Source organism: Dryas octopetala, chromosome 5, assembly GCF_963921425.1.
Source record: "Dryas octopetala chromosome 5, drDryOcto1.1, whole genome shotgun sequence".
NCBI lineage: Eukaryota > Viridiplantae > Streptophyta > Magnoliopsida > Rosales > Rosaceae > Dryas > Dryas octopetala.
The window spans coordinates 8,195,965-8,209,099 of record NC_141370.1 but is presented as its reverse complement, the minus strand read 5'-3'; the positions used below and the strand labels follow the sequence as shown (position 1 = coordinate 8,209,099).

At 36.5% G+C, this 13,135-nt stretch overlaps 1 protein-coding gene and 1 pseudogene across 2 annotated transcripts in view; one reads left to right on the top strand and one right to left on the bottom strand.

Annotated features, from left to right (window-relative positions):
• The window catches only part of LOC147283980 (MICOS complex subunit), a 5,434-nt gene extending 4,869 nt beyond the window's left edge, over positions 1-565 (bottom strand). Inside the window, exon 1 of the mRNA XM_086245629.1 lies at positions 557-565. Within this exon, the coding sequence (XP_086101755.1) occupies positions 557-565 (9 nt within the window). The remainder of the gene's footprint in view (positions 1-556) is intronic.
• Positions 566-865: 300 nt separating this feature from the next.
• Positions 866-5,797, top strand: LOC147283979 (putative LRR receptor-like serine/threonine-protein kinase At1g05700; annotated as a pseudogene). Its single transcript, XR_015122271.1, has 13 exons — positions 866-1,048; positions 1,293-1,830; positions 2,089-2,582; positions 2,696-2,834; positions 2,946-3,017; positions 3,124-3,195; positions 3,338-3,418; positions 3,697-3,853; positions 3,994-4,193; positions 4,301-4,427; positions 4,542-4,604; positions 4,689-4,878; positions 5,308-5,797. The product of XR_015122271.1 is annotated as a putative LRR receptor-like serine/threonine-protein kinase At1g05700 (transcript).
• Positions 5,798-13,135: the final 7,338 nt, after the last annotated feature.

Genomic DNA, 13,135 nt, shown 5'->3' with positions numbered 1-13,135 from the left:
AAATTTTCCTGCCATCAAATTTTGGTCCTCAACAATCAATCGGTCATCTCTTGTTGTGGAAATTGATTGCCCTCCTTCTGCTTCTTCCTAGAGACGACCCAACTCATCATGCACGTTTTTGTGCGACCATTGACTTGACTTGGCTGCAGCTTCCGCTTACTTCTGCCCAGTTGTAGAGTCAACTTATTCATGCAACTTATTCATGCACAACACAGAAATTTTACATTATTGCATTCTACCAATAAATTTAACACGCTTATTACCTCAATTATTATGACTAACAATTAATTAACAAACCAACTATTACATAACAATTCACATATATATATATATATATATATCACGTGGATGAATGAATAAAGAGTTAAAATTAGTGAGAAGATCGACCAAAGAAAAAATATAAGGAGTTAAACTTTGAAGATGTCCCAAATTTGAATCCCCTCAAGATCAAAGAAAAAATAATTAGTGGTTAGAGTGACCCTAGTAATAAAAATATGAGTTCATGACCTTCATTATTCTACAATATAGAAACTAGTTAGAGTGGACATCTTGTTACTTGCGTCATAGTTATAACTTTTATGTGAGCAAATCACGCTTCAAAAGAGAGATCAAACACACGGTCAAACTAATGGAGGACATAAATTGAAAGACACCCTATGTTAGGGTGTAATTATAGAGTTTTGAAGGTCATGATGCAAAGTGAAAAACAATTCAAAGTTAAATGGAGCAATTTTCAAGGTCAAAATACAACCCATATTTCTTAACCAAAAAAAAAAAGACCCAAATTTAAATGGAGTAACGTGTAATTAACACCAAAAACTTCAACTTTTAGAAAGGACCAGGTATGGTTCACTTATAGAGTTATAGGTTGTATATAAATGAATTCATTGATCGAAGACATGCATATTTGCGCGAGTCTTGCTGTCTAGCTTGTTCCAGAGCACAATAATGATGTCACAGACATTCAAGCAATTCTTCCTCACTGCAATGCTTGCTGGTTTTGCTCTTAATTCTATGCTCCTACTTCATGCCCAGAATGATCAATCAGGTATATATATATGAACATCTGCACTACACTATTATAAAAATTTTCTTTATTTTGTTCAACATATTATAATATATATGTCTAATTAAGAATATAAATATATATATATATATATTTGTCAACTGATTTTTTTAACTTCATATACATATATAATTATTCTCAAGACCTATTAATGGCACTTTTTTTTTTTTTCTTCTGATTGATTTTATACCTATGATATATAATATATGTCTGTGTATGTCTGCAGGCTTCATTAGCATAGATTGCGGCCTAGCAGACAGATCTAGCTACAGTGAAGTGGTAACAGGCATCAACTTTGTTTCAGACGCCAACTTTATAGACACTGGTGAAAATAAGTTGCTACCGTATATATACAGAAATACAAAGCAAAAGCCGTACGGGTCTCTTAGGAGCTTCCCTCAAGGACTCAGGAACTGCTACAAAATAAATGTTACAAGTGGCACCAGATATTTGATCCGAGCAAGATTCTTTTACCAAGGCGAAAACGAAGTACCCAAATATTTCGAACTACATCTTGGACCCAATTTGTGGGATTCAGTGAAGTCTGTAAATGGCTCCATTGACACAGTCATGGAGCTCATACATGTCCCTCTGCGAAGCTACATACATGTTTGTTTGGTGAACACAGGCTCTGGGGTTCCATTTGTATCAGCAATTGAACTTAGACCCTTACCTAATGACACGTACGTAACACAACTAAATAAGTCCTTGGCACGTGTGTCACGCTACGACACAGGTGTAATAGATAGCGGCTTTGCATACAGGTAATTAAGTACTCATTGTTTCGAGTAGTCGGGCAATTGATTTTGAGTTAGATTGGATGTTCTAATTCTAACACAATTGACCTCATTTAATGTAATGGATATGATTGGATATGATAGATTGAAAGGTGTATTCATCCTATCTAATTTTATCATATGCACCAAACGAGGCCAATAAGTTACAGTAGGTACGTCCTGAATTTTTGATATAGATATATACTGATTATAATTAAATATCTTTGTGTTAATTAATCAATTCAGGTACCCAAATGATATTCATGATCGCTTATGGCGTTACTATAGTAATAATCAGAAAGATTGGACACAGTTGAATACCTCATACAGCGTCTATGACAATTCTAATTTCCAACTGCCAGCTGATGTTATGAGAAGTGCTGCCACCCCAAAAAATCCAACTGATAATTCCTTGGTTATTACTTTCTGGCCGCCTAAGGGTGCTGATAGAGATACCGAATATTATTTTTACATGTACTTTGCAGAAGTTGAAAAGCTCCAACACAACCAGTCCAGAATTCTCTATGTTAGTATAGATGGAGAGCGCACTGATGGCCCGTTTGTTCCTGATTACTTGTCCACATATATTGTTTACAGCGCTAGGCCTTGGACTATTACGGGACAATATTTTAATATTTCTATCACTGCGGCTGACAACTCTACCCTTCCACCCATCCTCAACGCTTTCGAGATTTATATGGCAAAGGAATTCTTAGAATCAGAAACAAACCAGCAAGATGGTAATTAGTAATTACTATTTAGTATACTATTTAGCCACTATGCAATTAAATATATATGATTGATTTTGATCAATGGGGTTTTCTGTTTGTCTATGACAATATTAATTAATTAGTTGAAGCAATCACAAACATCAAGTCAAGTTATAACATTGGAAAAAACTGGCAAGGAGATCCATGTGCCCCTAAAGATTACTCATGGGAAAGTCTAAACTGTAGCTATCATGAAAATGAGCTGTCGAGAATCATCTTCTTGTAAGTACATACATATCATTATCTGATCTTCACAAACTTAATTACTCATGATCATGATATTGATCATTTCAGTATTTTAATTCAAGTACTTATTATATATGCAATCTGCAGGAACTTGTCCTCGAGTGGATTAACAGGGGAGATCCCTCCTTCTGTATTCAATCTGACAATGATACAGGCTTTGTAAGCGTGTCTTATTCTCTGTGTCGTCTGTTTGTGTAATTGTGTGTGTCTGTGTGTCTTTGTCTGTGTCGATATTAATGAGTTGATGAGCCGCTCATGATTTCAGGGATTTATCCAACAACAACTTAACAGGACAAATTCCAGACTTCTTGTCTCATTTCCAAAATTTAACCGTCCTGTAAGTTAATATATTATTTGGTTAATTATATTAACTGTCCTGTAAGTTAATTATTTGGTTATACATGCATGATAAGGGGCTAAACTGCAAATGCTAATCAATTAGTTATAAGGCATGGTGACAAACTGCTTTACCTTTGTAGAAACTTGGAGAAAAACAAGTTCACAGGCTCAGTTCCAGAAGGATTGATAGAAAGAAGCAACAATGGTTTGCTAAAATTAAGGTATGCTTTCTATATAAAACCATGACCTCCAAACTTTGTGTTTGACTCACCTTAAAACTCTGTTACAACTAGCTTAGAGTGATTAACTCATTAACACAGATGCCACCACTTTTCTATATCTTCATGAAAATATAAAATGATCAGGTGTTTCCCTACAAATTAACTGGATTGTTGAAAATTTTAGCATTTTCTACTAATATTACAGAGGAATTTATATTATTGGTATTTGCAATTGATCAAAATCTAACTACTGTTGCTATCAACCATTTTGATATCAGTTTATGCGAAAATCCAAATCTATCCGGAAATTTTTCTTGCAAAGAGAAGAAGCACAATTTCGTTGTTACTCTTTAAATTTCGCCGGAATTTCAATCTTGTTATTAGCTGTAGCAGCTATCTGGTGGGGATTGAAAAGGAAAAGACAACATGAACATGGTATGACTTCCAAACAACATGAATAGTAATAATTTCTTAAGTATGTGCTCATTAAACTCCTAATGATCTTAGGAGAAAACACAACAACAATGACAGATTTCATACTAATAACGTATAATATATAATCACTTGTAATGAAGCAAAAGCCACCTTCGGGTCCAAGTCAACAAAACGACAGTTTACATACTCTGAGATACTCAAGATGACCAACAACATGGAGAGAACTCTTGGAAAAGGTGGATTTGGAACAGTTTATCATGGCTGCATAGACAAAACTGAAGTAGCTGTCAAGATGCTTTCACCATCTTCAATTCAAGGGTTTCAACAATTTCATGCTGAGGCAAGTATGTCAAAATAAACTAATGCAATGTTTCTGAGGTCAGTCATATATATATATATATAAAGTTATAAACTAAGAAGTTGTGCTCGTCACCTCTTAAATTACAGGTTGATCTTCTTACGAGAGTGCATCATATATACTTGACAAGCCTCGTAGGATATTGTAATGACAAAACCCATAAAGGACTCGTGTACGAGTACATGGCCAAGGGAAACTTGCATGAATATCTTTCAGGTTTGGCTGCAAATGAAATTACACAGTAGCAAAGTTCTCTATTTCTTAGTACTTCTAAATTGTTGGGAGGGCTAATAAATTATCAGAAACTATTTTATTTTTTTATGGATGTAGATAGCAGCTCAAATGTCTTGGCTTGGGAAGGTAGACTTCAAATAGCAAAAGAAGCTGCACAAGGTCAGTGACCAAATGATTCTCGTAATTCTTTTTCTTTGTGAATTCTTGATCTTTTTTTAGTGATGTTCGAATTTTGAAATGCAGGATTGGAGTATCTGCACTATGGTTGTAAGCCACCTATAATCCACAGGGATGTGAAATCAACAAACATCTTGCTGAATGAAAATTTCCAAGCCAAACTATCTGATTTTGGCCTATCCAGAATTTTCCCTACACATGAGGGGACTCATATATCAACAGGTGTTGCTGGCACTCCTGGCTACCTTGCCCCTGAGTAAGTACTTTTGGTTTTAGATTAATCGAGTAATGCTACAAATTAATACCAAAACAAATGCCAACTAACTTGGCAGCTACCGCTTCATTTTCTCATATTTGAGCTCATTCTGGAACTTATTAACTTCTAACAAGTAAGGTTTTACTATGATCAATCATGTCAGACCAATAGAAGTTAAGTACTATGATCCTGTGACCAGTCAATGACTAAAATTTGGGAAAATTTTCTGTGCCTCTAGTATAATTGTTTTTAGTTTACCCATCATCTTTAGTAGTTTACCCATCATCTTTAGTATTACTGTTTGAAGCAAACTTAAATTAAATAAACAACCAAGAAGAATGAAGAAAGACACTATAAAAGCAGGTTTTAGAAAAATATATCCTTTCTCAGAAGATATGACTTGAGTTGCATTTATGTTTGGGTTTGAAGGTACGGCAGATCAAACAGGTTAAATGAGAAAAGTGATGTTTATAGTTTTGGGATTGTCCTGTTGGAGATTATCACAAGTCGACCAGTTTTTTCGAAGACAAACGAGAGAATTCACATTAGTGAATGGGTTGGTTCGATGCTTGAAAAAGGAGACATCTATAGTATTGTTGATCCAATGTTAGAGAGAAATTTCAATGTTAACTCCGCCTGGGAAGCTGTGGAACTAGCAATGGCATGTGTATCTACAAATGCCACTGAAAGGCCAATCATGAGTGAGGTGGTGGTGGGACTGAAGGAGTGTTTGGCAAAAGAGCTGGCTCGAACAAAGAAGAGCCATGAAACTGAATTAGGAAATTCCATTGAGGTGATGCCAAACAATTCAATCGCTATGCTAAGTCCCTCGGTTAGATAGTAGTGTACTTATCTTGATAAAATAATGCATGGGATTTGGGATGTATTATTTCAATCCTGCAGGTTTTGTGGTCTTCAATCTTAATATACGTTCTCTTGTAATTGACACTGTATTATGTATGGATTGCCAACAACATCCAAATTCACAGACCATTAAAGTTTGTTCATTACTATGCAGATAACAGTTTTTGTTCTAGAAATATTATCACTCCAATTTCTCAAAAGGGGTCAGAAACTGGCTTTTTGTACATTATAATTACTTTTCATGCTCTTGAGAAAAACAGCAGCTGAGTGTTAGCTCATATATGGAATGATGTACTAGGGTCTGAGCTCAATTCCTAATAGATCACAAGAGAATGATCAAAGTGTTCCAATTAAATTGGCAATCTTAACCGGGCTTCTTGGTTATGTGTATCATAATAACTCAAAAGGAAAAAAGAAATAGAAGTAGTATATATGCTGCTTTTTCTGAATTTTTTGGATAAACCTCAAAGCACTATTTTTTTTTAAATAATAATAATATTAAGTAGCAAGCTTATCCTCTGTAGCGTTAATTACCTTCTCTAAATATATGAGAAACAGAGTAGCTGCTGCGAGTACACCATGTTCTTGCCTTTGCCTTCAGTCAGAAGCAGTTGCTCCGTGATTGGAAGCGCGACACGTCAGTTTGGTTGTTGATGTTGAGATCATCCATTGTTGTTGCTTTTGGGGACGCAGAGGTGCTTAGAGTGTCAAATCTAGGTTTAGGGGGAAAATCCATCAATTTTATTCTTCCGAATAAGGGGTATTAATTAAAGATAACAAAATACACAGGGAACTAGGAATACAACCCCTATACAATAAGGAGAATACAAATGAGAGTTGCTATTTACACACCTTTGTTTTTCTTTTTGCACACCCCTATAATTTAATTTGTAAATTTAACTAATTACCCCAAACGGAAAAGACATTAAAGGACAATCATTACACACCCATCAACTTAGACAAAAAAAAAAAACACACACCTACTCGATCCACACCTTCCTCCCTCCCCCTCCTTCACCGGACCACCTCCCTCTGTTTCACCTGACCCACGTACCCAGCCCTCCTCTCTCTCTCTCTCTCTCCTCCCCCACAGCACCATCTCCCCATCATAGGCCATTCGGCACTAGTCCGCTAAAACGGTTAGTTTCGTTCGACAGACAGCCACCGAACAACCAGGAAATATTCGGCGGATGACTGTCGAATAGAAACTAACCGTTTCAGCCGACCAGTGCCGAATGGCTATAGTGACGGGGAGGTGGTGTTGCGGGGGAGGAGAGAGAGAGAGAGAGAGAGAGAGAGAGAGAGAGAGAGAGAGAGAGAGAGAGAGAGAGAGGAGAAGGGTGGTGCGGGAAGGGTGCGGGAGGGGATGAGGTGGTCGGGTGAGGGGGAGAGGGGCTGGGTGGGTCGGTTGAAATAGGGGGAGGGAGGGAGGTGGTGCTGCATACGAAGAGGAGAGAGAGGGATAAGGGTGGTGCTGCCTGCGGGGATGAGAGAGAGGGAGGAGGGTGGTGCTGCATGCCGGAGAGGAGAGAGAGGGAGGGAGGGAGGGAGGTGGTCCGGTGAGGGGGGGATGGGGTGTTTTTTGGTCTGAGGTTGTCCAGTGAGAGAGGAGGAGGGAGCTGGGTGGGTTGGTGAAAGGGTGTGTTTTTTTTTTTTTTTGAGTTGATGGGGTGTGTTGGATGATGAGTTTTGGTGAGAAATTTAGTGAAAATGGATAAAATAGGGATATTATGGTAATTGGGAGGGGTGTGTGTATGAAAAAATTTAATTGTAGAAGGAGTGTGAGAGTGTGAAATGAGAAAAAGTGAGAAAAGGGTGTGCAAAAAGAAAAAAAAAGTATGCAAATAGCAGCACTCATACAAATAAGGTAAGAGTAAAACATGAAAAGACTTCCTAACCCTACTACGTTTCAACACTTCCTCTCAAGTTGGCGAGTAGATATCGAACATGCCCAACTTGACAAGAGAATCATCAAACACTCAGCTAGAAACTACCTTGGTAAGAACATTAGCTAACTGGTCTTCAGACTTTACAAATGGAAAGCTATTTATTTCAGACTCCAGTTTTTCCTTGATAAAATGACGATCAACTTCCACATGCTTAATCTGATCATGTTGAACATGATTATAAGCAATTTCAATAGCAGACTTATTATCATAGTGCAAATTCATAGCTTTCTTAGGTTTAAACCCAAGGTCTTTTAATAGATTTTGCAGCCATAACAACTCACACGTCACACACCTTAAGCCATACCTCTAAACTCTGCTTCAACAATGGATCTTGCAACAACATGTTGCTTTTTACTCCTCCAAGTTACAAGGTTGCCATCAATAAAGGTAAAATACCCAGATGTAGATTTCCTGTTGGTATTTGACTCAGCCCAGTCTGCATCATTATAACCAATAACATCAAGATGCCCATGTTTAGAAAATAACAACTGGAGCTAGCTTCAAATACCTAATGATACGCTCTACTGCATCCATATGAACTTTACTTGGAGCATGCATAAATTGACTCACTACATTAACTACAAAAGCAATATCAGGACGTGTATGAGCCAAATATATTAATTTCCCAACAAGCCTTTGATACCTTTCTTTATTGGTAGGCACCTGATCATGATATTTTGCCAATTTATGATTTTCCTCAATGGGAGTGTCAGACGGCTTACAAGCAAGCATTCTAGTTTCTAATAAATCAAGAACATACTTCCGCTGAGTTAGAAAAATACCACGTGTTGACCTAGACACCTCAATTCCAAGAAAATATTTGAGATCGCCGAGCTCTTTCATCACAAATTCAGAAGCCAAATAATCTTGCAATCATTTCATTAAGATCATTACCTGTGACTATCATATCATCCACAAAATAATCAAAGCTGTGACTTTTCATCTTAGAATTGCTTTTCTTGTAGTCAAACTTCCGCATAGACTTTGTAAATTTTCCAAACCAGGCCTTGGGAGACTGTTTTAATCCATATAACGCCTTCTTCAATTTATAAACCATACCTCTTCTAAACTCCATAGGAATGTCAGGTGGTAGATCCATGTACACTTCCTCCTTGAGATCACCATGGAGGAAATCATTTTTTACATCAAATTGAAGAAGAGACCAATAATCCAAATTTGTTGCTAGAGACAAGAGCACACGTACTATTAAGTTTTGTTATTCGAGCAAAAGTCTCTTGATAATCAACTCCATATGATTGTGTATATCCCTTTGCCACCAACCTAGCCTTGAATCTCTCTATTGAACCATCGGCCTTATGCTTAATAGTAAATTAGGATCCATCTGCAACCAACAATCTTCTTGCCCTTTGGCAAATGAACAATTTCCCAAGTTGAATTCTTCTACAACGCATCCATCTCTTATGTCATAGCCTTGGTCCAACTAGAATCTACTAAAGCATCCTGCAACTTATTTGGAATAGATACATAAGATAATTAATGTACAAAAGATTCATATGACTTGGATAACCTTTGAGAAGACAAATAATTTCTAATGGAATATTTCACTTTGGGTTTTGGGTCAGGAGAGTATTTGGTTGGTGGTTTACCTCGGGTAGTACGGTGAGGAAGAGTATATCTTGGTATTTCATGATCAGAGTCAGAATTAAAGAGTTCATTTAGAGTATAATTATCATAATCATAATCAGGATTATAATCAGAATCTAAGTTAGACATTACCTATTCAGAGACATCTGATGAAGACGGTGTTGACGATTGAGATGCAGGGTCAATAAGAGGAGGTGTACTATCGGAATCATCAAAACTTCAACGAATATGCGGATTTGAAAAATCCGTCAAAAACTATTGGAGACCTTCACTGACCGGTCGGTGGGCTTCCGACCAGTCAGCCAAGCCGTCTACACTTTCCTCTCGACTCTGATCAAGGGCGACCAGTTGGTGGTTAGACTCCGACCGGTCGGCCACACTTTTCTCTCGTCTCAGTTCACGGGTGACCGCTCAGCCACACTTTCTTCTTGTCTTGAATCACGAGCAACCAGTCGGTGGTGAGGCTCCTACTGGTCGGCCCTTAGGCCGTTTTCTTGCTTGCGCGCTACTGGTGTGCTTCTGTAAAAAATATCCTGATTCAAATTCTGAACTTCCAAACCATTCACCCCCTGAAGGGGAGAATCTGAGACACAACTGAGTAATACAAAGAATATTCATGGAAAGTAACATCCATTGTAACAAAATATTTCTTAGACAGAGGATGAAAACACCTATAACCTTTATGTGACGGAGAATACGTACCCCACAAAGACACACTTGGAGGCACGTTGATCCACTTTACCCCGTTGATAGGGATGAAGATGCACATATGCCACACACCCAAATATTCAAGTGGAGAGATCATGAGTGGACTAAACAGAACCAGAGTCAGAAAGAACTTCCAATAGGGACCTAAAATTGAGAACACTTGAAGGGGACCAATCGATTGATCAAATAGGTAGCGGTATTAATTAAGAGCATCACCCCATAAATATTTAGGAACGGCACCACTATTAAAAAAAAAAAGAACGAGCAACCCCCAACAAATGACTATTCTTTTTCTCTGCGACACCATTTTGTTGAGGTTGATAGAATTAGAGCATCCAACCCAAAACCAATTGGCAATGGGTGGAGAGGCCCAAGACTTATAAGCACATATGCTAAGCCTTAGTTTTCCGATGTGGGACATTGCTCCACATTACTCTCAACACGCCCCCGCACGTGTGGCGATATTTTTGAGCCTTACACGTGAACAAATTGTATTGGGTGACGTGGGAGCACGTGTGGCCGTTGGGCCTTACACGCGAATAACCAAGCTCTGATACCATGATAGAATTAGAGCATCCAACCCAAAACCAATTGGCAATGGGTGGAGAGGCCCAAGACTTATAAGCACATATGCTAAGCCTTAGTTTTCCGATGTGGGACATTGCTCCACATTACTCTCAACAGAGGTGTGTATGGACAAGAAGATATTTGATGAAGAACACCATGCCTATGAAGAAACTGAGATAACTCATGATTGACATATTCTCCACCAATATCAGACTGTAATGTTTTTATGCAAGTGTTAAATTGAGTCCGGACCATACGATATAATTAATCTTTGAAAAAACTCCACAAACATCAATTTTATGTGTAATCAAATCGGCCCAAATAACACGTGTGCAATCATTGATCAATAAAAGACAAACTAATTTTTCCCAAAAGTAGATTCCCTTGCAAGACCCAAACATCAGAATGAATTAAATCAAAAGGCTTTGCATTCTGATTAGGTGTCTCCCATTCTCCTTCTTCTAGTCATGCACTGGCCGGAGGTGGCCAATGAACCCTATGAAGTGGGATATTCCTCTATATTCATGCACTTCCTAACAGTAGAGGAATAAAAATTTAAAATCATAATAAAATTATTATAGATTATCAATAATAAAATATATGACAACGTACGAAATCACACGAGAGAATTATAGAAAATGAAAAATGATACTTTTCACATGTGCCCTGGCAGACCACCCTTTTATGTACAAAATTAGGATTCAATTAGCAACACAAGCCGTTTATGAACATAATGCTAGTTCCTAAATCTTTTACTATACTTTCTTTCATTAATAAAAATGTATAAATTTGAAAAAGTGTTTACATATTGTCAAAGGATTGCATGTTATATAGAATTGTCACACAAATTAGATTCATTTCGTTATAGCTCATAGCCTATATTTTTCTGTTGAAACTTGCGACCACACATTGTAGTTACAGTTCATTGTAACTTCAGCTTATCTCACTAAGTAGCAGTTGCATTCACTGCAATGTCACTGGACTTTTGCGTCACAGTTAAACTAATGTATCTTTCACAAAATTAAAATCGTAAATTTTAAAATTTTTTTTTATGCATATGCAAGTGCGGTCTATAGTTGCAGTTGTAAATATGTAATGCAATTGCAATAGTTAAAAAGTACAATTAGGATGTTTTTCAGGTTATTAGGGGTTATTTGGGTGTGTGAGAGCATGTTTTATCATGGTTTAGGAGACTTATTTGTTTATGATTATGATTTAAGATTTATAGTTTTTTTTTTTTAAATGTTTTTTTTTTTTTGCAGTTGTAGATATATATAGTTGCAGTTGTACTAAATTTTGAATGTAGATCGAGCTCTGCATAAGCTTGCTTGTTTTGCTTTATCAATTTAGGATGTATTTAATTGTATGGATGGAAATTTGTGAGAAGATGGACAAGGTGTTCTTCCATCATAAATTCATGGTAGTTGATAGGTACCAAAAGCAGTTTCCATGGTGTTTGTAAGAAATTATTATTATTATTTTTTTGTTTCTAAAAACTATATTAATTGGTCACACAGAACAATATGATATGAGGCTGCTATTAATTTCTACAGAGACGACCCAAGTCAATGATATACACATGCATCCAAGAACCTTGACTTGGCGCAGTCCCCTTCTGCATGTACTTCTCATGCATGTGATTTAGAATTTTAGGTGATCGATTTTAAATCATCAATTAGGGCAGTTTGATTATGCACTAAAGAACAGAAATGTCGTTTAGAGCCTTAGAGGAGTCTAAAACGTGTTTAAAACAAAGAACAACTATTCAAACATTTCGGCACAATGTTAATCCTTCTCTTTGACCAAAAAAAAAAAATGTTAATCCTTCTCCATCAAGGGACCGCACTACTACCAGTACTAACTTCACAGGTACGGCCAGTGAAGGAAATATTAGAAAAAAACGATTTGCAAATTATATCTTAGAATGTATAGGAATAAAGAAAAAATAGTTTACACATAAAGAAGAAAATTCAAGCTAAATATATAGTGAAAGGACTAGTAAATAAGCCTTACAAAATCTATGATTAGTTTGCACTTTATTTCCTTTACGTGATTAACCCTCAAGACTATACACTGCCCAACACTATCCAATTCCGTTAAAAAAGTTACAAATTGTGTTGTATTGCACTCGTGGCACCTATGTGGCACCATATGGCCATTTGTTTAAGGGCATTTTCGTTTTCATAAGTATACCTCGATCTATTGTCTTTACGTATGAAAATGCCCTCAAATAATAGAGAATTTGGATTCTCTAATAATTGAAACCGTTCAATTTTTAAATCACCCTTTAAAAGTTATTTTTATAAAAAAATTAATTAAATTAAAAATAATTTAATTATGTAACTTTTTTTGAATTATCAGACAATGAGTCTAATAGTTACAAAAATTGTATATTTATTTTATAACAATTACATGACCAAATAATTTTTAATTTAATTTTTTTTTTTTTTCAGAGATAATTTTAAAGTGCTAAATGCAAGCAACAATTGATTCAATGTATTGTAAATTTTCCTGCCATTGAAGTATTGAATTTTGTCCTGAACAATATTGTGGGACCCAATAGT